The sequence below is a fragment of the Tursiops truncatus genome, chromosome 2 (assembly GCF_011762595.2).
Source record: "Tursiops truncatus isolate mTurTru1 chromosome 2, mTurTru1.mat.Y, whole genome shotgun sequence".
In the NCBI taxonomy this organism is placed as follows: domain Eukaryota; kingdom Metazoa; phylum Chordata; class Mammalia; order Artiodactyla; family Delphinidae; genus Tursiops; species Tursiops truncatus.
Window position 1 is genome coordinate 107,022,094 of NC_047035.1, and position 26,964 is coordinate 107,049,057.

At 41.0% G+C, this 26,964-nt stretch overlaps 2 protein-coding genes across 10 annotated transcripts in view; one reads left to right on the forward strand and one right to left on the reverse strand.

Annotated features, from left to right (window-relative positions):
- The window catches only part of SLC51B (SLC51 subunit beta), a 206,801-nt gene that overhangs the window by 50,290 nt on the left and 129,547 nt on the right, over positions 1 to 26,964 (forward strand). The window contains exons 1-2 of one of the 2 annotated variants that reach the window (XM_033851818.2): positions 2,475 to 2,724; positions 21,826 to 21,903. The gene's annotated coding sequence lies outside the window, so the exon portion shown is untranslated. Of the gene's footprint in view, positions 1 to 2,474; positions 2,725 to 21,825; positions 21,904 to 26,964 lie in introns of those variants that run through there. The other variant, XM_073799833.1, reaches the window with a different exon arrangement.
- The window catches only part of SPG21 (SPG21 abhydrolase domain containing, maspardin), an 81,103-nt gene continuing 73,822 nt past the window's right edge, over positions 19,684 to 26,964 (reverse strand). For 6 of the 8 annotated variants that reach the window (XM_073799798.1, XM_073799795.1, XM_073799793.1 and 3 more), the window contains 2 exons: positions 21,868 to 22,008; positions 19,684 to 20,369 (listed from right to left, as the gene is read on the reverse strand). In XM_073799798.1, the coding sequence (XP_073655899.1) occupies positions 20,253 to 20,369; positions 21,868 to 22,008 (258 nt within the window). In that variant the 3' untranslated portion in view covers positions 19,684 to 20,252. The remainder of the gene's footprint in view (positions 20,370 to 21,867; positions 22,009 to 26,964) is intronic. The other 2 variants (XM_019948298.3, XM_019948313.3) reach the window with 1 other exon arrangement.

The following is a 26,964-nucleotide window of genomic DNA, read 5'->3' on the forward strand; positions in this document are numbered from 1 at the left end:
CTGGTTCAGTGTTGGAAGGTTATACCTTTTTAAGAATTTACCCATTTCTTCCAGGTTGTCCATTTTACTGGCATAGAGTTGCCTGTAGTAGTCTCTTAGGATGCTTTGCATTTCCGTGGTGTCTGTTGTAACTTCTCCTTTTTCATTTCTAATTTTATTGATTTGAGTCCTCTCCCTCTTTTTCTTGATGAGTCTTGCTAATGGTTTATCAATTTTGTTTATCTTCTCAAAGAACTAGCTTTTAGTTTTATTGATCTTTGTTGTTTTCTTTGTTTCTTTTTCATTAATTTCTGCTCTGATCTTTATGATTTCTTTCCTTCTGCTAACTTTGGGTTTTGTTTGTTCTTCCTTCTCTAGTTCCTTTAGGTGTAAGGTTAGATTGTTTACTTGAGATTTTTCTTGTTTCTTCAGGTAGGCTTGTATAGCTATAAACTTCCCTCTTAGAACTGCTTTTGCTGTAACCCATAGGTTTTGGATCATCGTGTTTTCATTGTCATTTGTCTCTAGGTATTTTTTGATTTCCTCTTTGATTTCTTCAGTGATCTCTTGGTTGTTTAGTAACGTATTATTTAGCCTCCACGTGTTTGTGTTTTTTACGTTTTTTTTTCTGTAATTCATTTCTAATCTCATAGCGTTGTGGTCAGAAAAGATGCTTCATATGATTTCAATTTTCTTAAATTTACTGAGGCTTGATTTGTGACCCAAGATGTGATCCATCCTGGAGAATGTTCCATGCGCACTTGAGAAGACAGTGTAATCTGCTGGTTTTGGATGGAATGTCGTATAAATATCAATTAAATCTATCGGTCTATTGTGTCATTTAAAACTTCTCTTACTTATTTTCATTTTGGATGATCTGTCCATTGGTCCATTGGTCAGTGAGGTGTTAAAGTCCCCTACTATAACTGTGTTACTGTCGATTTCCTCTTTTATAGCTGTTAGCAGTTGCCTTATGTATTGAGGTGCTCCTATGTTGGGTGCATATATATTTATAATTGTTATATCTTTTTCTTGGATTGATCCCTTGATCATTATGTAGTGTCCTTCCTTGTCTCTTGTAACATTCTTTATTTTAAAGTCTATTTTATCTGATATGAGTATAGCTACTCCAGCTTTCTTTTGATTTCCCTTTGCATGGAATATCTTTTTCTATCCCCTCACTTTCAGTCTGTATGTGTCCCTAGTTCTGAAGTGGGTCTCTTGTAGACAGCATATATATGGGTCTTGTTTTTGTATCCATTCAGCAAGCCTGTGTCTTTTGGTTGGAGCATTTAATCCATTCACGTTTTAGGTAATTATTGATACGTATGTTCCTATGACCATTTTCTTAATTGTTTTGGGTTTGTTGTTGTAGATCCTTTTCTTCTCTTGTGTTTCCCACTTAGAGAAGTTCCTTTAGCGTTTGTTGTAGAGCTGGTTTGGTGGTGCTGAATTCTCTTAGCTTTTGCTTGTCTGTAAAGCTTTTGATTTCTTCATGGAATCTGAATGAGGTCCTTGCCTTGCTAGAGTAATCTTGGTTGTAAGTTTTTCCCTTTCATCACTTTAAGTATATCATGCCACTCCCTTCTGGCTTGTAGAGTTTCTGCTGAGAAATCAGCTGTTAACCTTAAGGGAGTTCCCTTGTATGTTATTTTTCGTTTTTCCCTTGCTGCTTTCAATACTTTTTCCTTGTCTTTAATTTTTGCCAATTTGGTTACTATGTGTCTTGGCATGTTTCTCCTTGGGTTTATCCTGTATAGGCCTCTCTGCACTTCGTGATCTTGGGTGGCTATTTCCTTTCCCATGTCAGGGACGTTTTTGACTATAATCTCTTCAAATACTTTCTCGGGTCCTTTTTCTCTCTCTTCTCCTTCTGGGACCCCTATGATGAATGTTGTTGTGAATGTGAATGTTGTTGCGTTTAATGTTGTCCCAGAGTTCTCTTAGGCTGTCTTCATTTCTTTTCATTCTTTTTTCTTTATTCTGTTCCACAGCAGTGAATTCCACCATTCTGTCTTCCAGGTCACTTATCCGTTCTTCTGCCTCAGTTTTTCTGCTGTTGGTTCCTTCCAGTGTAGGTTTCATTTCAGTTATTGTATTGTTAATCTCTGTTTGTTCTTTAATTCTTCTAAGTCTTTGTTAAACATTTCTTGCATCTTCTCGATCTTTGCCTCCATTCTTTTTTTAAGGTCCTGTATCATTTTCACTATCATTATTCTGAATTCTTTTTCTGGAAGGTTGCCTATCTCCACTTCATTTAGTTGTTTTTCTGAGGTTTTATCTTGTTCCTTCATCTGGTACATAGCCCTCTGCCTTTTCATCTTGTCTGTCTTTCTGCGAATGTGGTTTTTGTTCCACAGGCTGCAGGATTGTAGTTGTTCTTGCTTCTGCTGTCTGCCCTCTGGTGGATGAGGCTATCTAAGAGGCTTGTGTAAGTTTCCTGATGGGAGGGACTTGTGGTGGGTAGAGCTGACTGTTGCTCTGGTGGACAGAGCTCAGTAAAACTTTAATCCATTTGACTGTTGATGGGTGGGGCTGGGTTCCCTCCCTGCTGGTTGTTTTGCCTGAGGCAACCCAACACTGGAGCCTACCTGGGCTCTTTGGTGGGGCTAATGACAGACTCTGGGAGGGCTCACGCCAAGGAGTACTTCCCAGAACTTCTGCTGCCAGTGTCCTTGTCCCCATGGTGAGCCACAGCCACACAGCCACCCCCCGCTTCTGCAGGAGACCCTCCAACACTAGCAGGTAGGTCTGGGTCAGTCTCCTATGGGGTCACTGCTCCTTTCCCTGGGTCCCGATGCACACACTACTTTGTGTGTGCCCTCCAAGAGTGGAGTCTCTGTTTTCCCCAGTCCTGTCGAAGTCCTGCAATCAATTCCCACTAGGCTTCAAAGTCTGATTCTCTAGGAATTCCTCCTCACATTGCTGGACCCCCAGGTTGGGAAGCCTGACGTGGGGCTCAGAACTTTCATTCCAGTGGGTGGACTTATGTGGTATAAGTGTTCTCCAGTTTGAGAGTCACCCACCCAGCAGTTATGGGATTTGATTTTACTGTGATTGTGCCCCTCCTACCCTCTCATTGTGGCTTCTCCTTTGTCTTGGATGTGGGGTATCTTTTTTGGTGAGTTCCAGTGTCTTCCTGTCGATGATTGTCCAGCAGCTAGTTGTGATTTTGGTGTTCTCACAAGAGGGAGTGAGAGCATGTCCTTCTACTCCGCCATCTTGGTTCCTCTCGATCGTTTCCTTTGCTCTGCAAAAGCTTTTAAGTTTGATTAGGTCCCATTTGTTTATTTTTGCTGTTATTTCTTTTGCCTTGAGAGGCTTATGTAAGAAAATATTGCTATGATTTATGTCAAAGTGTATTTCACCCATGTTCTCTTCTAGGAGTTCTATGCTGTCATGTCTTACATTTAGGTCTTTAAACCATTTTGAGTTTATTTTTTGTATGGTGTGAGGGAGCGTTCTAATTTCAGTTGATATACATGTAGCCGTCCAGCTTTCCCAACACCACTTGTTAAAGAGACCATCTTTTCTCCATTGTATATTCTTGCCTCTTTTGCATAAATTAATTGGCCATGGGTGTGTGGGTTAGTTCTAGGCTCTCTATTCTGTTCCATTGATCTATATGTCTGTTTTTGTGTCAATACCAGGCTGTTTTGTTAACTGTAGCTTTATAATATAGTCTGAAGCCTGGAAGGGTTATACATCCGGCTTTTTTCTTTTTCCTCATGATTGCTTTGGCAGTTTTGGGTCTTTTGTGGTTCCATATAAATTTTAGGATTATTTGTTCTAGTTCTGTGAAAAATGTCATGTGTAATTTGATAGGGATCACATTAAATCTGTAGATTGCCTTGGGTAGTATGGCCATTTTAACAATATTAATTCTTCCAATCCAAGGACATGGAATATCTTTCCATTTCTTTGAATCATCTTCAGTCTCCTTTATCAGTATTCTGTAGTTTCAGCATATAGGTCTTTCAACTCCTTGGTTAAGTTTATACCCAGGTATGTTTTTACATGATTTTAAATGGGATTTTTAAAAACTTTCTGATATTTCATTGTTCATATAAAGAAATGCAACAAATTTCTGTATATTAATCTTCTATCCTGCTACCTTGCTGAATTCATTTATTAGTTGTGGTAGTCTTTGTGTGGAGACTTTGGGGTTCTCTATATAGAGTATCTTGTCATCTGCAAATAGTGACAGTTTTACCTCTTCCCTTCCAATTTGGATACATTTTATTTCTTTTTCTTGTCTGATTGCTGTGGCTAGAACTTCCAATAATATGTTGAATAACAGTGGTGAGAGTGGGTATCTTTGCCTTGTTCCTGAATTTATTGGGAAGACTTTCAGCTTTTCACCATTGAGTATTATGTCAGCTGTGGGTTTGTTGTAAATGGCCTTTATTATGTTGAGATATGTTCTCGCTATACCCACTTTGATGAGAGTTTTTGTCATGAATGGATGTTGAATTTGTCAAATGCTTTTTCTGCATCTGTTGAGATGATCATGGTTTTTGTGTTTTCTTTTGTTGATGTGGTGCATCACATTGATTGATCTGCATATGTTGAGCCATCCTTGCAACTCTGGAGTGAATCCAACTTGATCATGGTATATGATCCCTTTTATGTATTGTTGGATTCAGTTTGCCAATATTTTGTTGAGTATTTTCGCATCTATATTCATGAAAGACATTGGCCTGTCATTTTCATTTTTTGTATTATCTTTGTCTGGTTTTGATATCAGGGTGATGGTGGCCTCATAGAATGAATTTGGGAGTGTTCCCTCCTTTTCAGTTTTTTCGAACAGTTTGAGAAGTTTCAGTATAAATTCTTTATATGTTTGGTAGTATTCCCCAGTGAAGCCGTCCAGTTTTGGCCTTTTGTTTGCAGGGAATTTTAATCCTTGTTTTCCAGTTGTTTTTGTAGCTCTTCTTTGTGCATTTCTTTTTCTTTGTTTTTCCTTTTGTGGTTTGATGATTTTCTTTTGTAGTATGTTTGAGTTCCTTTCTTTTTGGTTTGTGTGAATCTGTTGTATGGTTTTTTTTTTTTGTTTTTTGCGGTATGCGGGCCCCTCACTGCTGTGGCCTCTCCCGTTGTGGAGCACAGGCTCCAGACGCGCAGGCTTAGTGGCCATGGCTCACGGGCCCAGCTGCTCCGCGGCATGTGGGATCTTCCCGGACCGAGGCACAAACCTGTGTCCCCTGCATCGGCAGGTGGACTCTCAATCACTGCGCCACCAGGGAAGTCCCTGTTGTATGTTTTTGATTTGTGGTTACCATGGGGTCAAGTATGTTGACCCATAACTAAATCTACTTACCTTAAACTGATAGTCGTTCAAGTTCAAACACACTCTAAACGATCTACATTTTTATACTCCCCTTACCCACATTTTGTGATTTTGATGTCCTATTTTACATCTTCATGCTTATCCTTTTACTGTTTATTGTATTGATAGTTAAAGTCACTTTAATTTTTTAATTTTGTTTTATTTTTTAAATTTTTTTTTTCACATCTTTATTGGGGTATAATTGCTTTACAATGGTGTGTTAGTTTCTGCTTTATAACAAAGTGAATCAGTCATACATAAACATATGTTCCCATATGTCTTCCCTGTTGCGTCTCCCTCCCTCCCATCTTCCCTATCCCACCCCTCCAGGCTGTCACAAACACCGAGCTAATATCCCTGTGCCATGCGGCTGCTTCCCACTAGTTATCTACCTTACCACGTTTGTTAGTGTGTATATGTCCATGCCTCTCTCTCGCTTTGTCACAGCTCACCCTTCCCCCTCCCCATAACCTCAAGTCCGTTCTCTAGGAGGTCTGCGTCTTTATTCCTGCCTTACCCCTAGGTTCTTCATGAGATTTTTTTTTCTTAAATTCCATGTATATGTGTTAGCATACGGTATTTATCTTTTTCTTTCTGACTTACTTCACTCTGTATGACAGACTCTAGGTCGATCCACCTCATTACAAATAGCTCAATTTCGTTTCTTTTTATGGCTGAGTAATATTCCATTGTATATATGTACCACATCTTCTTTATCCATTCATCCGATGATGGGCACTTATGTTGTTTCCATCTCTGGGCTATTGTAAGTAGAGCTGCAATGAACATTTTGGTACATGACTCTTTTTGAATTATGGTTTTCTCAGGGTATCTGCCCAGTAGTGGGATTGCTGGGTCATATGGTAGTTCTAGTTGTAGTTTTTTAAGGAACCTCCATACTGTTCTTCATAGTGGCTGAACCAATTCACATTCCCACCAGCAGTGCCAGAGTGTTCCCTTTTCTCCACACCCTCTCCAGCATTTATTGTTTCTAGATTTTTTGATGATGGCCATTCTGACTGGTGTGAGATGATATCTCATTGTAGTTTTGATTTGCATTTCTCTAATGATTAATGATGTTGAGCATTCTTTCATGTGTTTGTTGGCAGTCTGTATATCTTCTTTGGAGAAATATCTATTTAGGTCTTCTGCCCATTTTTGGATTGGGTTGTGTGTTTTTTTGTTATTGAGCTGCATGAGCTGCTTGTAAATTTTGGAGATTAATCCTTTGTCGGTTGCTTCATTTGCAAATATTTTCTCCCATTCTGAGGGTTGTCTTTTGATCTTGTTTATGGTTTCCTTGCTGTGCAAAAGCTTTGAAGTTTCATTAGGTCCCATTTGTTTATTTTTGTTTTAATTTCCATTAGTCTAGGAGGCGGGTCAGAAAGGATCTTGCTGTGATTTATGTCATACAGTGTTCTGCCTATGTTTTCCTCTAATACTTTTATAGTGTCTGGCCTTACATTTAGGTCTTTAATCCATTTTGAGCTTATTTTTGTGTATGGTGTTAGGGAGTGATTTAATCTCATAATTTTACATGTGCCTGTCCAGTTTTCCCAGTACCACTTATTGAAGAGGCTGTCCTTTCTCCACTGTACATTCCTGCCTGCTTTATCAAAGATAAGGTGACCGTATGTGTGTGGGTTTATCTCTGGGCTTTCTATCCTGTTCCATTGATCTATCTTTCTGCTTTTGTGCCAGTACCATACTGTCTTGATTATTGTACCTTTGTAGTATAGTCTGAAGTCAGGGAGCCTGATTCCTCCAGCTTCATTTTTCGTTCTCAAGATTGCTTTGGCTATTCGGGATCTTTTGTGTTTCCATACAAAGTGTGAAATTTTTTGTTGTAGTTCTGTGAAAAATGCCAGTGGTAGTTTGATAGGGATTGCATTGAGTCTGTAGATTACTTTGGGTAGTAGAGTCATTTTCACAATGTTGATTCTTCCAATCCAAGAACATGGTATATCTCTCCACCTATTTGTATCATGTTTAATTTCTTTCATCCGTGTCTTATAATTTTCTGCATACAGGTCTTTTGTCTCCTTAGGTAGGTTTATTCCTAGATATTTTATTCTTTTTGTTGCAATGGTAAATGGGAGTGTTTCTTGGTTTCACTTTCAGATTTTTCATCATTAGTGTATAGAAATGCCAGAGACTTCTGTGCATTAATTTTGTATCCTGCTACTTTACCAGATTCATTGATTAGCTCTAGTAGTTTTCTGGTAGCATCTTTAGGATTCTCTGCATATAGTATCATGTCATCTTTAAACGGTGACAGCTTTACTTCTTCTTTTCCGATTTGGATTTCTTTTATTTCTTTTTCTTCTCTGATTGCTGTGGCTAAAACTTCCAAAACTATGTTGAATAATAGTGGTGAGAGTGGGCAACCTTGTCTTGTTCCTGATTTTAGGGGAAATGCTTTCAGTTTTTCACCATTGAGGATATTGCCTGTGGGTTTGTCATATATGGCCTTTATTATGTTGAGGAAATGTCCCTCTATACCTACTTTCTGCAGGGTTTTTATCATAAATGGGTGTTGAATTTTGTCAAAAGCTTTCTCTGCATCTGTTGAGATGATCATATGTTTTTTCTCCTTCAATTTGTTAATATGGTTTATCACATTGATTGATTTGCATATATTGAAGAATCCTTGCATTCCTGGAATAAACCCCACTTGATCATGGTGTATGATCCTTTTAATGTGCTGTTGGATTCTGTTTGCTAGTATTTTGTTGAGAATTTTTGCATCTATGTTCATCAGTGATATTGGCCTGTAGTTTTCTTTCTTTGTGACATCCTTGTCTGGTTTTGGTATCAAGGTGATGGTGGCCTCATAGAATGAATTTGGGAATGGTCCTCCCTCTGCTATGTTTTGGAAGAGTTTGAGAAGGATAGGTGTTAGCTCTTCTCTAAATGTTTGATAGAATTTGCCTGTGAAGGCATCTGGTCCTGGGCTTTTTTTGTTGGAAGATTTTTAATCACAGTTTCAATTTCAGTGCTTGTGATTGGTCTGTTCATATTTTCTATTTCTTCCTGATTCGGTCTTGGCAGGTTGTGCATTTCTAAGAATGTGTCCATTTCTTCCAGGTTGTCCATTTTATTGGCATAGAGTTGCTTGTAGTAATCACTCATGATCTTTTGTATTTCTGCAGTGTCAGTTGTTACTTCTCCTTTTCATTTCTAATTCTATTGCAGTATATTCTTATAACTTACTTATTTTTATATATAGTAGTTTGTACCTGTTAATCCCCTACCCCTATGTTGCCCCTTCCCCTTCCCACTGGTAACCACTAGTTTGTTCTCTATATCTGTGAATCTCTTTCTTTTATGTTATATTTAGTAGGTGGTTTTAGTTTTTAAATTCCACATGTAAGTGATATCATACAGTATTTTTCTTTCTTTGACTCATTTCATTAAGCATAATACCCTGCAAGTCCATCCATGTTGCTGCAAATGGCAAAATTCATTCTTTTTTTCATGGCTGAGTGGTGTTCCATTGTGTGTATATTTTCTTTATCCATTTTTCTGTTGATGGACATTTAGGTTGCTTCCATATCTTAGCAATTGTAAATAATGCTGCTATGAACATGGTGTGTATGTAGCTTTTCGAATTAATGTTTTTGTGTTTTCAGGTAGATACCCAGTAGTGAAATTGCTGGATCATATGGTAGTTCTATTTTTAGTTTTTTGAGAAACTTCAATGTTGTTTCCTACAGTGCCTGCACCAATTTACATTCCCACCAACAGTGTATTAGGGTTCCCTTTTCTCCACTTCCTCACCAACATTTGTTATTTGTGTTCTTTTTGATGATAGCCATTCTAACAGGAGTGAAGTGTGATACATCATTGTGGTTTTGATTTGCATTTCTCTGATAATTAATGATCTTGAGCATCTTTTCCTGTGTCTGTTGGCCATCTGCATGTCCTCTTTGGAAAAATGTCTATTCAGGTCTTCTGCCCATTTTTCAATCTGGTTGTTTTTTTGATGTTGGGCTGTCTGAGCTGTATAAATATTTTGGATATTAAGCCCTTATCAGTTGCATGGTTTGCAAATATTTTGTCCCATTAAGTAGGCTGTCTTTTTATTTTGTTGATGGTTTCCTTTGCTGTGCAAAGGTTTTAAGTTTATTTAAGTCCCATTTGTTTGTTTTTTCTTTTTTATTGGCAACTGATCAAGATGCTTTTTTTTTTTTGTGGTACACGGGCCTCTTACTGTTGTGGCCTCTCCCATTGCAGAGCACAGGCTCTGGACGCACAAGCTCAGCAGCCATGGCTCACGGGCCTAGCTGCTCTGCGGCATGTGGGATCCTCCCAGACCAGGGCACGAACCCGTGTCCCCTGTATCGGCAGGCGGACTCTCAACCACTGTGCCACCAGGGAAGCCCTGTTTTTGCTTTTTTTCCCTTTGCTGTAGGGGACAGATCCAAAAAAATATTGCTACAGTTTATGTCAAAGAGTGTTCTGCCTATGTTTTCTTCTAGGTGTTTTATAGCCTCCTGCCTTACATTTAGGTCTTTAATCCATTTTGAGTGTATTTTTGTATATGGTGTTAGACAATGTTCTAATTTCATTCTTTTACATGAAGCTGCCTGGTTTTCCCAGGACCATTTATTTTTACACGTTGCCCTGTTCTTTTTTTTTCTTTTGAATTTTATTTTATTTTTTTATACAGCAGGTTCTTATTAGTTATTTATTTTATACATATTAGTGTATATATGTCAATCCCCATCTCCCAATGCATCCCATCACCCCCCGGCTTTACCCCCTTGGTGTCCATACGTTTGTTCTCTACATCTGTGTCTATTTCTGCCTTGCAAACCGGTTCATCTGTACCATTTTTCTAGATTCCACATATATGCATTAATATCCGATATTTGTTTTTCTCTTTCTGACTTACTTCACTCTGTATAACAATCTCTACCTCTATCCACGTCTCTACAAATGACCCAATTTCATTCCTTTTCATGGCTGAGTAATATTCCATTGTATATATGTACCACATGTCTTTATCTATTTGTCTGTCGATGGGCATGTAGGTTGCTTCCATAACCTGGCTATTGTAAGTACTGCTGCAATGAACATTGGGGTGCATATGTCTTTTTGAATTATGGTTTTCTTAGGGTATCTGCCCAGTAGTGGGATTGCTGGGTCATATGATAATTCTATTTTTAGTTTTTTAAGGAACCTCCATACTGTTCTCCATAGTGGCTGTATCCATTTACATTCCCACCAACAGTGCAAGAGGGTTCCCTTTTCTCCATACCCTCCCCAGCATTTGTCGTTTGTAGATTTTCTTTTTTTTTTTTTTTTTAATGATGGCTAGCACTTTTTAACAATCAAGTATTTTTTAACTAAAAGAAAAAGAGAGAGACCACTCTGGCTGTTTTGTAGGAAATAGACTTGCAGGCGGGACTGGAATAGAATCAGAGAGACCAGTTAGGAGGCTACTGGAGTATTTCAGGCAGAGAAGATGGTGGTTTGGATGGTGTCAGCAAGAAGAATTGGTCCGAGTCTGGCTATAATTTGAAGGTTCTTGCTGCTGATTGTATGTGGAGTATGAAAAAGAGAGAAATCAAGGATTGCTCTGGAATATATCGTCTGCTCAATTGAAAGGGTAGAGGGACCTCTAGAGGCAAATGTGGAGTTTAGTTTGGGGCATGTTTGAGACACCTTTTAGACACACAACTGGAGCCATCAAGTTGGCATCGAGTCGTCAGCATATGGATGCACTTTGAAGTCATGAAGTTGAATGTGTTCACCAAGAGAGTGATGAGTCGAGATAGAGAAGAACTTTCTGGACTGAATCTTGAGGCAGCCCTAACTGTTGGAGGTCAGGGACATGAGGAGGAACCAGAAGGAAATTCTGTACAAACTAGAAGCCCCTGGAAACCTTGGAAATCAGCAGAGTATCTTAGCATTTGCTGCTTAAAGGGTGGTCCTTGGGGCAGCTGTATCAGCAACACCTGGAAACTTGTTAGAAATACAGATCCCTGGGCTCCACTGCAGAGCTGTTGCATCAGAATCTTTGGAGGTGGTATCCAGCAGTCTGTTTTAGCAATCTCTTGTGGTGATTTTTAAAAACTCTAAAGTTTGCAAAGCGCAGTCCTGGAGGATCGTGAAGAGTTGAGTTTGAAAGGCATTGTTGTGGAGCACTTGTTACAGATCTGGCCTCTGCTTTCCTTTGCCCTTTATCCTCCATATAGGAGGTCAGCAGGTGACCCAGTCTTCCACACTTGCTTCAGAGAGAGCGATCCTAGTGCAGGGCAGGGCACACATGGTGTGAGACAGGTGCCTGGCAGAGCAGGCTGTGCAAAGATCCAGGACAGGTGGTTAGAGGAAAGGTGGACACCTGAGCTCCTGAAGTGCCACAGTCCAGGGAGCATCTTAGAGTGGACATCCCAAGCAGGTGTATCTGTTAGTCTGAATTTGCCCTGGGGCTTGGATCTAAGGGAAAAACAAGTAAGGGAAGGCAGAAGCCTCCTGGTCAGTGTCTTTGCATTACCTACTCACTAGCTCCAGGCTGATTTTGAGAGTTCTGTTCGCCTGTGTGCATCACAGACTGCTGATGGGGATTTGCTAAGTGCATCCGAGGGACCATACCTGTCTAAGATAGCGAAGATAAATAAAGGAAGAAGACTGGAGTCCCTCAGTGATTTAGAGATGTTAACAAGGCAGGCTGTGTGAAAGGTGCTAAGCCAGCATTTTAAACAGAGTGTGGCTGGGGCCCAGAGTGTTTCATCCGATCTGGTGCTGGCAGGAGAAGGCTTTGTTAGAAAAGGAGTTCTTGAACTCGAGTCCATGGTGTAATGCAGTAGGTCCATGAACTTGAGTGGGAAAAAAATGTATACTGGTCAAACTGAAAATTAGCATTTCCTTCTATTACGAATGTAGGCAGCAAACCACAATAGTATTAGCAGAACCTGTGACTCTGTTATCCATGTAAATCATAGATATTCTTTTTTTAATTACTAATTTATTTATTTTTGGCTGCGTTGGGTCTTTGTTGCTGCACGTGGGCTTTCTCTAGTTGTAGCGAGTGTGGGCTGCTCTTCGTTGTGGCGCACGGGCTTCTCATTGCGATGGCTTCTGTTGTTGCAGAGCACGGGCTCTAGGCACGAGGGCTTCAGTAGTTGTGGCACATGGGCTCAGTAGTTGTGATTCACGGACTTTAGAGCGCAGGCTTAGTTGTGGTGCATGGGCTTAGTTGCTCCGCAGTGTCGTTTGTAGATTTTCTGATGATGCCCATTCTAACTGGTGTGAGGTGATACCTCATTGTAGTTTTGATTTGCATTTCTCTAATAATTAGTGATGTTGAGCAGCTTTTCATGTACCTCTTGGCCATCTGTATGTCTTCTTTGGAGAAATGTCTATTTAGGTCTTCTGCCCATTTTTTTTTTTTTTTTTGTGGTACGCGGGCCTCTCACTGCCGCGGCCTCTCCCGTCGCGGAGCACAGGCTCCGGGCGCGCAAGCCCAGCGGCCATGGCCCACGGGCCCAGCCGCTCCGCGGCACGTGGGATCCTCCCAGACCGGGGCACGAACCCGCGTCCCCCGCATCGGCAGGCGGACTCCCAACCACTGCGCCACCAGGGAAGTCCTTCTGCCCATTTTTTGATTGGGTTGTTTATTTTTTAAAATATTGAGCTGCATGAGCTATTTATATATTTTGGAGATTAATCCTTTGTCCGTTGATTTGTTTGCAAATATTTTCTCCCATTCTGAGGGTTGTCTTTTCATCTTGTTTATAGTTTCCTTTGCTGTGTAAAAGCTTTTAAGTTTCATTAGGCCCCATTTGTTCCAGGATCATTTATTGAAGAGACTTTTTTTGCATTGTATATTCTCATGTCCTTTTGAATAGATTAATTGACCATAGGTGTGTTGGTTTATTTCTGGGCTTTCTGTTCTATTGGTCTATGTGTCTGTTTTTATGCCAGTACCTTATTGTTTTTATTACTGTATCTTTGTAGTATAGTTTGAAGCCATGGAGTGTGATTCCTCCAGCTCTGTTCTTTCTCAAGATTGTTTTGGCTTTTTGTGGTCTTTTGTGTTTCCATACAAATTTTAAAAGTGTTTGTTTTAGTTCTGTGAAAAATGTCCTTGGTATTTTGATGGGGTTTGCATTGAATTTGTAGATCACCTGGGTAGTATGGTCATTTTAACAATATTAATTCTTCCAATCCATGAATGTGGTCTATCTTTCCATCTGTCTGTGTCATCTTCAACTTCTTTCATCAGCGTCTTATAATTAGTTTTCTGAGTACATTTCTTTTACCTCCTTAGGTAGGTTTATTCCTATTTTACTCTTTTTGATGTGACAGTAAATGGATTGTTTCCTTAATTTCTGTTTCTAATAGTTCATTCTTAGTGTTTAGAAATGCAACAGATTTCTGTATATTAATTTTGTACCCTGCAACTTTAGTGAATTAATTGATGAGCCCTGTTAGTTTTCTGGTGGTGTCTTTAGGATTTTCTATGTATAGAATCATGTTTTATCCAAACAATGACAGTTTTACTTCTTCCTTTTCAATTTGGATTGCTTTTCTTTTCTTGTCTGATTGTTGTGGCTAGGACTTCCAATACCATGTTGAATAAAAGTGGCAAGAGTGGGCATGCTTGTCTTGTTCCTGATCTTAGAGGAAATGCTTTCAGCTTTTTACTGTTGAGCATGATGTTAGTAGTGGGCTTGTCATATATGGCCTTTATTATGTTGAGTTATGTTTCCCTCTATGCCCACTTTCTGGAGAGTTTTTTATCATAAATCGTATTGAGGTTTTTTGTTTGTTTGTTTCTGCGGTATGCGGGCCTCTCATTGCTGTGGCCTCTCCCGTTGCGGAGCACAGGCTCCGGATGCTCAGGCTCAGCAGCCATGGTTCACGGGCCCAGCCGCTCCATGGCATGTGGGATCCTCCCTGACCAGGGCACGAACCCGCGTCCCCTGCATCAGCAGGCAGACTCTCAACCACTGCGCCACCAGGGAAGCCTGGATATTGAGTTTTTATCAAAAGCTTTTTCTGAATCTATTGAGATGATCATATGGTTTTTATTCTTCAGTTTGTTAATGTGGTGTATCACATTGATTGTGAATATTGAAAAATTTTTGCATCCCTGGGATAAATCCCACTTGATTATATTATATGATTATTTTAATGTATCATTGGATTTGGTTTGCTAATATTTTGTTGAGGGTTTTTGCATTTATATTCATCAGTGATATTGGCCTGCAATTTTCTATTTTTGTGGTATCTTTGTCTGGTTTTGGTATCTGGGTGATGCTGGCCTCATAGAATGAGTTTGGAGTATTCCTTCCTCTGCAGTTTTTTGGAATAGTTTCAGAAGGATAGGTGTTAACTCTTGTAGAAATGTTTGGTAGAATTCTCCTGTGAAGCCACATGGTCCTGGAATTTTTGGTGTTGTTGGAAGTTTTTAAAGTTTCTGATTCAGTTTCATTATGGGTAATTGATCTGTTCATAATTTCTATTTATTCCTGGTTCAGTCTTGGGAAGTTGTATATTTCTAGGAATTTGTCCATTTCTTCTAGATTGTTCATTTTATTAGCATATACTTCTTTGTAGTAGTCTCTTATGATCCTTTGTATTTCTGTGCTGTTGGCTGTAACTTCTCCTTTTTCATTTCTGATATTATTGATTTGGGCCCTCCCTCTTTTTTCTTGATGAGTCTGGCTAAAGGTTTATCAATTTTATCCTTTCAAAGAACTAGCTCTTAGTATCATTGATTTTTTAAAAATCTCTATTTCATTTATTTCTGCTCTGATTTACAATTTCTTTCCTTCTACTGACTTGGGGTTTTTTTGTTGTTCTTTTTCTAGTTCCTTTACATGTAAGGTCAGGTTGTTTGAGATTTTTCTTGTTTCCTGAGATAAGCTTGTATTGCTATAAACTTCCCTCTTAGAACTGCTTTTGCTGTAACCCATAGGTTTTGGATCATTGTGTTTTCATTTTCATTTGTCTCTAGGTATTTTTTATTTCCTCTTTGATTTATTCAGTGCTTGTTTAGTAGCATATTGTTTAGCCTCCACCTGTTTGTGTTTTTTGCAGGTTTTTTTTCTTTTAGTTGATTTCTAGTTTCATAGCATTGTGGTTGGAAAAGATGCTTGATATGATTTCAATTTTCTTAAATTTCCCAAGGATTGTTTTCTGGCCTAGCATGTGATCTATCCTGGAGAATGTTCCATGAGCACTTGAATGTGTATTCTACTGCTTTTTATGGGATGTTCTCTATGTATCTATTAAGTTCATTAGGTCTAATGTGTCATTTAAGGCCAGTGTTTCCTTATTGATTCTCTGGATGTTCTGTCCATTGATGTAAGTGTGGTAAGGTCCCCTATTGTTACTATCAATTTCTGCCTTTATGTCCATTAATATCTGCTTTATGTATTTAGGTGCTCCTATGTTGGATGCATATATATTTACAATTGGTATATCTTTTTCTTGGATTGATCCCTTGTTCATTATGTAATGTCCTCCTTTATCTCTTGTAACAGTCTTTATTTTAAAGTCTATTTTGTCTGATATGACTATTGCTACATTGGCTTTCTTTTAATTTCCATTTGCATGGAATGGAAATTTTTTCATCCCCTTTTTCCATCCCCTCACTTTCAGTTTGTGTGTGTCTCTACATCTCAAGTGAGTCTCTTGTAGCCAGCATATATGTGGGTCTTGTTTTTTTATTCATTCAGCTACTCTGTCTTTTGATTGGAGCATTTCGTCCATTTACATTTAAAGTAATTACAGATATGTATGTTCTTATTGCCATTTTGTTAATTGTTTGGGGTTATTTTTATAGGTCTTTTTTGTTCCTTTCTTCTTTTGTTCTCTTGTGATTTGATGACTATCTTTAGTGTTATGTTTGGATTCCTTTTTCTTTTTGAGTGTGTGTGTCTATTACAGATCTTGTGTATGATTACCATGAGGTTTTTTTTTTTAAATATTTATTTATTTATTTTGGCTGCGCCACGTCTGAGTTGCGGCATGTGGGATCTTCATTGCAGCATGCATGTGGGATCTAATTCCCTGACCAGGGATCGAACCTGGGCTCCCTGCATTGGGAGCATGGAGTCTTAGCCACTGGACCACCAGGGAAGTCCCCCATGAGGTTTTTATATATCAATTGATATATATATATATGTGATTGTTTTAAGTTGCTGATCTCTTAATTTCCAATGCCTTTTAACAACCCTGCATTTGTACTCTCCTCCCCTCATGTTTACTGTTTTTGATATTATGTTTTACATCTAATTGTTTTGTGTATCTCTTTACTGCTTACTGTGGATGTAGATTTTACTACTTTTGTGTTTTAACCTTCCTACTAGCTTTGTGTGTGTGTGATTTCCTGCCTTTACTGTTTGCCTTTACCAATGAGATTTTTCCTTTCATGATTTTCGGGTTTCCTGTTATGGCCTTTTCTTTTTTGCTTAGAGAAGTTCCTTTAACATTTCTTGTTTGGTGGTGCTGAACTTTTTTTGCTTTTGCTTGTCTGTAAGGCTTTTGATCTCTCCATCAAATCTGAATGAGAGCCTTGCTGGGGTATTCTTGGTTGTTGTAGGTTTTTCCCTTTCATCAGTTTAAATATATTGTGCCATTCCCTACTGGCCTACAGAGTTTCTGCTGAAAAGTCAGCTGATAGGTTTATGGGACTTTATTTGTATATCATTTGTTGTTTTTCCCTTGCTGCTTTTAATATTCTCTCCATCTCTAATTTCTGCCATTTTGATTACAATGTGTCTTGGTGTGTTTCTCTTTGGGTTAATCCTGTGGGGACTCTGTACTTCCTGGATTGGCTGTTTGTTTCCTGTCCCATTTTAGGCCAGTTTTCATCTATTATGTCTTCAAGTTTGTCCTCGGCTCCCTTTTCTCTGTTTCCTCTTTCTTGGACCTCTATATTAGTGCACTTGATGTTGTCCCAGAGGTCTCTTAAATTGCCCTCATTTCTTTTCATTATTTTTTCTGTTCAGCTTCAGTGATTTCCACTTCTCCATCTTCCAGCTCGCTGATCCATTCCTCTGTCCCATTTAGTCTACTGTTGGTTTCTTATAGTATATTTTTCATTTCAGTTAGTGTATTCTTCATCTCTGTTTGGTTCTTTACATTTTCCAACTCTTTGTTTAAAACTTCCAACTTCTCTCACTGTTTATCCACTCTTCTCCCGTTTTCTTTGATCATTTTTACCATCACTACCCTGAACTCTTTCTTGAGTAGACTGCATATCTCCACTTTGCTTAGTTTTTCTTCTGGAGTTTTATCTTGTTCCTTCGTTTGGAAAATACTCCTCTGTTGCCTTATTTTGCCGAGTTGTTGTTGTTTTTTTTATGTATCTGGCAGGTTGGTTACATTTCCCCATCCTGGAGAAGCAGCCTTCTGTAGGAGATGTCCTATGCATCCGAGCAACGCATCCCCCTCTTGTTACCCAAGCTGTATGTCCTCTAGGGTTTCACCCTATGAGGGGTGCATGGGTCCCTCTGTTGTGGCAGGCTGTGTGGGTAGTTTGGTAGGCTTGATTGGCCCCGGGTTCAGTTGATTGCCAGGCCTTGCCTTGTGTGTGGGGTGCTAACCCCTGGTTGGTGGGACCAGGTCACGTGGTGGCTGACTGTGGAACCCAGGAGGCCTGGGAGTAGTGCTAGGCACTGGTGGGCAGAGTCAAGGTCAAGGAGACTCTGGGGCTGTTGCCCACCCACTGGTGGGGGAACCCAGGTCCTGGGGCTAGTGCCAGCCTACTGGTAGGCAGAGCCAGATCCTGGAATCTAGTCCCAGTGACCAGGGGTCCCTGAGCTGGTGTTAGGTCGCTGGTGGGTGAGGCCCATTTCTGACATGGTTGAGTGCAGAGTCCAGAGCATCCTGAAGTTTGTGATGGCCTGCTAGTGGGTGGGGCCAGGCCCAGCTGGTCCTAGTGCAGGATCTGGCCTGCTGGTGGAGTGTCCGGGTCCAGCGGCCGTGGAGGTGTGGTTTTCTTGCTGTTGGTGTCTGCTCCCTGGTGGGTGAGACTGGTCTGGAGGCTAGAGCAGACTCCTTGGAATGTGGGACTGTGGCCCAGGCACTGGTGCCTGCCCATGAGTGGGTGGAGCTGGGCCCTATGGTGGGTAAGGCCATGTCCAGAGGTGGCTGGGGGCTCAGGGGGTCTCAAGGCAGCCTATCTGATGGTGGGTGGAGCTGTGTCCCCACCCAGTTAGTTGCTTGGCCTAAGGTATCCCAGCAGTGGTGCCTATAGGCTGTTGGGCCAGGGCCAGGCTGGGTGCTGGGGCTAATAAGCCAGAGGAAGGATTCCACAATGACTTGCCAGCACCAGTGTCCACATGGTAGAATGAGCTCCCAAGAATGGCTGCTGCCAGTGAGTATATCCCTAGGGTGAGCTGCAGTTGCCTCCTGCCTCTCCAGGAGATTCTCTAAGAGCAGCAGGTAGGTCTGACCCAGGCTCCTATATAATCACTGCTCCTGCCCTGGATCCTGGAGCATGTGAGATTTTCTGTGAGCCCTTTGAGAGTGAAGTCTATGTTTCCACCAGCCCTCTGGTACTCCTGAAAGTAAGCCCCTCTTGCCTTTTAAAGCCAAATGCTCTGGGTGCTCATCTTGCTAGTGCAGGACTCTTGGGCTGGGGAGCCTGACTTGGGGCGTGGAACCCTCTTTTGGGAGAACCTCTGCAGTTGCAATTCTCCCGTATGTCGGTCCCCCACCTGGGGGTATGGGACTTGGCTGTATTGTGACTCCACCCCTCCTGCCCATCTTGTTGTGGTTCCTTCTTTATATTATCTTTAGTTGTAGAAGACCTTTTTGGTAGGTTCTGGTCTTTCCAAAGTGTCAACTTTGGAAGCTGATTAGAACAAGTCAACTGTAAAAAGACATTTATGAGATAATCACGAATGAGAACACTGACTGGATGTTAGTATGAAGGAATTATTGGTGAATTTTTTAGTGTGATAATGGCATTATTTTATCTCTTGAAGGTACATATAGAAATGTACAGATGAAGTAAGGTATCAGAAATTGCCTTAAAATAATTCATTCATAGGAGTATGTGTAGAAAAAGTGAGGGTTGGATAAGAGATGATACAACACAGTCCATGAGTTGATAATTTTTGAAACTGGGTAATGTGGATGTAGTTCATTATACTATTTTCTCTACTTTATGTGTGTTTAAAATTTTCCACTGAGGGGGAAAAAAAGCAGGTATGAAAAGTACCTTGCACATAGCAGCAGCTCAATAAAGGATTGTTTCTGTAATCTAACAATGAGCAAACTGCACTTTAGAGAGGTTAAGTAACTTAATCTAAAGACACACGGGCTTGGCAAACATCAGTCTGATTCTCAGAGAGTCCTATGTGTAGGTAGCCCAGTTGGCAGCTATGATAATCACAAAAGCCACTCACTCAAATTGAATTTTTATTCCAAAGACTGTAATGGGTATAAAGACAACAGCCCAAACTGAAAACAATCTGCTTAACTGGAAATTAGAAGTAGTTCATTTGCAGGAGAACAAACAGTGGGTGACAGCCTTGGCACTCTGATAAGTTATAACCAAGAAAGCATAAAAATAACCAATGTCCTTCTGATACACAATGTGGATGTGCAGCATTTACAGCAAATAACAGAAAGGAAAGGAAAAAAATCCACATAATCCCCCAATTCAGAAATTAATATTCACTTAACAACACAGTGGTGAAGACTTTTGGTAGCAAAATTTTCACAATTCTTAAAATGGGAATCTTCAAAAGTACTTCGTTAAGTTCAAAAGCTAAAAAAACTGAAGAGGGAATAGTTACACTGGCTTAGAAGAGCTGCCGCCTGTCACGAAGAGACAATCAATCAGTCCTAGTTCCAAACACAGTGATAACCGGTGAACCTGACAAACCGAAGAGAGAGGCCGACTGGTGGGCACTGATGTCACTGATTGTACGGACACACTGGATCACTCATCATTAAGAGCCAACTCTAACAGCTACTGCTCCTCCTGACTGATGCCAAGGTTGCCTTTCTGCACCTCGAGCTCCTCAGCACTGACCATCGATGGGTCAATGGCCGCATATTTGGTTCCGTGGAATTGCAGCAAATGTATCTGCAGAAATGCAGAATAATTATTTTAAACAAACATCACTGTTGTGTATTAATGGTTTCTAGTTCTAAAATTACAGAGTCCTGGGGGAATGGGCAAGATAAGGTCAGGGGGTTAAAAGGTACAAAACTACCATGTATAAAATAAGCTACAAGAATATATTGTACAGCACAGGAAATACAGCCAATATTTTATAGTAACTTTAAATGTAGTATAATCTATAAAATTGTTGAATCACTATATAGAACACCTGAAACTAATATTATAAGTTAACTATACCTCAATAAAAATATATACAGTAAAACATTAGAGTAATACATACTAATTAGAAAAACTAGAAAACAGAAAAGTCAAAAAAATTTTAAAAACCACAATTTGGGGACTTCCCTGGCAGTGCAGTGGTTGAGAATCCGCCTGCCAATGCAGGGGACATGGGTTCAAGCCCTGGTCTGAGAAGATCCCACATGCTGTGGAGCAACTAAGCCCGTGTGCCACAACTGCTGTGCCTGTGGTCTAGAGCCCGCAAGCTACAACTACTGAGCCCGTGCGCCACAAATACTGAAGCCTGCATGCCTAGAGCCTGTGCTCTGCAACAAGAGAAGCCACCGCAATGAGAAGCCCGCACACTATGATGAAGAGTAGCCCCTGCTTGCTGCAACCAGAGAAAGCCCACATGCAGCAACGAAGACTCAATGCAGGCAAAAAACAAAAAAACACAAAAACAAACCAAAACCACAAAACCACTATTTGGGATCTTTGTTCCTCACTTAATATGTAACCAGTCTTTCCAGGTAGCTACAAATTGTTATTAACATCTTAAATTGCCACATGCTGCTTCACCAGTAGGTGTTAATCCTTCCCCTCTGCTGCTAGGAATCAGGTCCTTCCCATCCTCTGCTGTTCTAACACTGTAATCACTATCTCTGGGAATCAAGTTTTTTTGTATTTATGATCCTCTCCTCAGGATCTGTTGCCACATGTGGAAAACAGGATCAAAGAACATGACTGGTTTTTTAAGCCTCTTGATAGTACTTGCCAAATTGCAAAGCAACCATTTCTCACCACTATTCTAATATCCATTTAGGCAGGTATTAGAAGAAGTAGTGTTTGTTTGTGTGCGTGTGTTTTAATGCATTAAAATTAGACCAAGAAGTCACTTCGTGGGATTCAGATTGACTCCATTTAAGTCTGGTGTCTTGCTCTGGCTGAATTCATTACATCCAGGAGCCAAGGTCCCATTGTACCAAACGGCTGCTTCAGTGTGTGAGTTCAGGCCTGTGGTTCTTAGAAAAGGGAGAGTGGGCATAGAGTCCCTCAGGTGGCTCTAATATGCTTGAATTCTCCTGTAAGTTACTAATGTGGAGCAATGTATCAAGTCAATGCTTCATTCCTACAGAGAATTCTGTAGTTCTCTTACTCGACGACCAAAAAATAAAAGAAACTTTATGTTTCAAACCAGATTCTGTGTTCAAAGTGCTCTGGGATCCAACCTAGGACCTACCTGTACATAGAGATTCACCTCTGCACTTCTGCACAGGTAAGGGAAATTGCCTCCTGTTTTCAGGTGAGCCCTCCGGGCATTAGGATACAGTTTGTACATTTCTTCTTTAGCTTCTGTTGAAAGTGCACTCTGGTCAAACACCTTTAACAGAACATGAGGCCCAAACTGTTACTTCAATGTGTTCTTTGCATGTTCAGCAAAGTGCCGTCCCCCCGCCCAAACCTTACGCTAACCCCTACTCTCATCCTAACCCATACACTAACACTAACCCGTTGTCATACCCTAACCTGTACCCTAAACCGTACCCGTACCCTAACACGTACCCGTACCTTAACCCTAACCTGTACACTAAAACTAACCTGTACCCTAACCCGTTGTCATACCCTAACCTGTACCCTAAACCATACCCGTACCCTAACACTAACCCTTACCCTAACCTGTACACTAACACTAACCCGTACCCTAACCCGTTGTCGTACCCTTACCTGTACCCTAAACCATACCCGTTCCCTAACCCTAAACTTATCCTAACCTGTACCCTAATCCTAACCTGTACACGAACACTAACCTGTACCCTAACATGTACCCTAATCCATTGTCATACCCTAACCTGTACCGTAAACCCTACCCGTTCCCTAACCCTTACCCTAACCCATACACTAATACTAATCCATACACTAACACGTACCCTAACACGTACCCTAACCCTAAGCCGTTATCATACCCTAACCTGTACCCTAAACCTTACCCATTCCCTAAAACATACCCTAACTCTAAACTGTTGTCTTACCCTAAACTGTACCCTAAACAGTACCCGCTCCCTAACCCTTACCCTAACCGTACCCTAATCCTAACCCGTACACTAACACTAACCGGTACCCTAATACGTATCCTAAACCTAACCCGTGGTTGGACCCTAACCTGTACCCTAAACTATACCCGTTCCCTAATACTAACCTAAACTTAACCTAACCCATACCCTAATCCTAACCTGTACACTAATACTAACCCATACCCTAACCCGTTGTCATACCCTAACCTGTACCTTAACCGCACCTGTTCACCAAACCTAACCCTAACCCTTACCCTTATCTGTACCTTAATCCTAACCTGTACAGCAACACTAACCCATACCCTAACACGTACCCGATCCCTAACCCATTGTCATACCCTAACCTGTACCCTAATCCTAACCCATACACTAACAGTAACCCGTACCATATGACGTATTCTAATCCTAACCTGTTGTCATACACTAACTGGTATCCTAAACCGAACCCATACCCTAACCCTAACTATAACCCTAATCCTTACCGTAAACATACCCTAATCCTAACCCGTACACTAACACTAACCTGTACCCAGACACATACCCTAATCCGTTGTTGTACTTTAAACTGTGATCTAAACCGTACACGTTCCCTAACCCTTACGCTAACCCATGCCCTAATCTTAACCCATACACTAACACTAACTCATACCCTAACACATACCCTAATCCTAACCCGTTCTCGTACCCTAACCTGTACCCTAATCCATACCCATTCCCTAACACTAAACCTAACCATGACCCTAACCCTTAGCCTAACTCTTGTCCTAACGTATACCCTAATCCTAAACCATACACTAACACTAACCTGTACATTAACACATATCCTAACCTGCTGTCGTACCCTAAACCGTACCCGTTCGCTAACCCTAAACCTAACCCTAACCCTTACCATAACCTTACCCTAACACGTACTTTAATCCTAACCTGTACACTAACACGTACCCTAACCCGTTATCGTATGCTAACCTGTACCCTAAACCGTATCCGTTCCCTACCCTAAACCTAACCCTTACCTTAACCCATACACTAGCCCCTACCCTAACACGTACCCTAACCCATTGTCATGCCCTATCCTGTACCCTAAACCGTACCCGTTCCCTAACCCTTGACCTTACTGTTAACCACACCAATATCCTAACCCGTACACAAACACTAACCCATACCCTAACACATACCCTATCTTTATCTCATTCTCATAGCCTAACCGGTACCCTAAACCATACCCGTTCCCTAACGCTAACCCTAACCCGTACCCTAATCCTAACCAATATACTAATACTAACCCATATTCTAACACATACCGTAAACCAAATCCCTTGTTGTACCCTAAACTGTACACTAAACCTCACCTGTTCCCTAATCCTAACTATAACCCTAAACCTTACGCCAAACCGTACCCTCATCCTAACCCATACACTAACACTAATCCGTACCCTAACACGTACCCTAAGCTTAACCTGTTGTACCCTAACCTGTATCCTAAACTGTACATGTTCCCTAACCCTTACCCTAACTCGTACCCGAATCCTAACCCTTACACTAACCCGTACCCTAACATGTACCCTAAGCCTAACCCGTTGTCATAACCTAACCTGTACCCTAAATCGTACCCATACCCTAACCCTTACTCTAACCTGTAACCTAATCCTAAACCATACACTAAAACTAACACATACCCTAACCCGTTGTCGTACCCTTACCTGTACCCTAATCCTAACCCGTACACTAACACTAACCCCGTACCATAACACATATACTAACCCCAACCTGATGTCATACACTAACCTGTACCCTAAACCGCACCCGTGCCCTAACCCTTACCCTAACCCGTACCCTCATCCTAACCCGTACACTAACACTAACCCGTACCCGAACATGTACCCTAACCCGTTGTCATATCCTAACATGTACCCTAAAATGTATATGTTCCCTAACCCTAACACTTCCCCTAACCCTTACCATAATCCTAACCTGCACACTAACACTAGCCCATAACTTAACACATACCCTAACTCTAACCCGTTTTTGTACTCTAACCGGTAACCTAAACCTTACCCGTTCCCTAACCTTAACCTTAAACCTAATCCTAACCCTTATCCTAAGCCGGACCCTAATCCTAACCCATACACTAACACTAACCCATACTCTAAATTTAACCCATTGTTGTACACTAACCTGTACCCTAAACCATACCCGTTCTCTAACCCTAACCCTTACTCTGTTACTTGTACCCTGAATCTAACCCATACACTAACACTAACCCGTACCTAAAACGTACCCTAATCCTAACCTGCTGTCGTACCCTAACCTGTATCCTAATCCATACCCGTTCCCTAACACTAACCCGAACCCAGACTCTAACCCTAACGCTAAACCTTACCCTAATCCTTACCCTAACGTATACCCTAATCCTAACGTGTACACTAACACTAATCCATATCCTAACACATAGCCTAACCCTAATCTGTTGTCATACCCTATCCTGTACCCTAAGCCGTACCCATTCCCTAATCCTTACGGTTAACCATACCGATATCCTAATCCATACACTAACACTAACCCCTCCCCTAACACATTATCGTACCCTAACCTGTACCCTAAACCGTACCCGTTCCCTAACCCTAAACCTAACCATAACCCTTACCCTAACCCATACACTAATCCTAACCTGTACCCTAACACATACCCTAACCCGTTTTCGTACCCTAACCTGTACCCTAAACCATACCCATTCCCTAGCCCTAACCCTAAATCTCTTACCCTAACCCTTACCCTAACTCATACGCTAACCCTAACTGGTACACTAACACGTACCCTAACACACACCCTAAACCTAACCCGTTGTCATATCCTAACCTGTACCCTAAACCGTACCCGTTCCGTAACCATAACCCTAACCCTTCCTGTAACCCTTATCGTAACACGTACCCTAATCCTAACCCATACACTAACACTAACCGGTACCCTAACACATACCCTAAGCCTAACCCCTTGTCATACCCTAACCTGTACCCTAAACCATACCCGTTCTCTAACCCTAATGGTAACCCTTACCCTAACTCGTATCCTAATCGTAACTAGTACACTAACACTAACCCATACCATAACACATACCCTAACCTTAAACTGTTGTCATATGCTAACCTGTACCTTAAACCATACCCGTTCCCTAACTGTAACCCTAATCCTGACCCACACTTAACCCTAACCCTTGCCCTAACCCGTACACTAACACTAACCCGTAACCTAAAACGCAATGTAACCCTAACCCATTGTCGTACCCTAAACTGTACTCTAAACCATACCCATTCCCTAAGCCTAATCCTAACTCTAACCCTTACCCTAGCCTGTAACATAAACCTAACCTGTACACTAACCCGTATCCTAACCCATACCCTAACCCTAAACAGCTGTCATAACCTAACCTGTAACCTAAACCGTACCCGTTCCGTAACCCTAACCATAACCCTTACCCTAATCCTTACCTCAACCTGTACCCTAATACTAATTCATACACTAACATGTACCCTAATAGTACCCTAAACCTAACACGTTGTACCCTAACCTGTACCCTAAACCAAGCCTGATCCCTAACCCTAGCTGTTACTCTAACTCGTAACCTAATACTAACTTGTACACTAACATTAACCCATACCCTAACATGTACCGTAACCTTAACCCATTGTCATACCCTTACCTGTACACTAAACCATATCCGTTCCCTAACCATAATCCTTAACCTACCATACCCTAATCCTAACCCGTACACTAACACGTACCCTAAACTTAACCTGTTGTCCTACTCTGACCTGTACCCTAAACCACACCTGTTTCCTAACCCTAACTCTAACCTTAACTTTTATCCTAACTCTTACCCTAACCTAACCAGTACACTAACACTAATCCATACCCTAAGACGTACTCTAAGCCTAACCTTTTGTTATACCCTAACCTATACGCTAAGCCATACCCATTCCCTAGCCCTAACCCTTACCCTTACCCTAATCCTTACCCTAACCGTACCCTAACCCGCACACTAACACTAATCCATACTGTGACACATACCCTAAGCCTAACCTGCTGCAGTACCCTAAACCGTAACCGTACCCAACGCTAACCCTAACCCTTACCGTAACCCATACCATAATCCTAAACCGTAAACTAAAACTAACCCATACCCTAACATGTACCCTAACCCTAAACCGTTGTTGTACCCTAACCTGTACCCTAAACCATACCCGTTCCCTAACCCTAACCCTATCTGT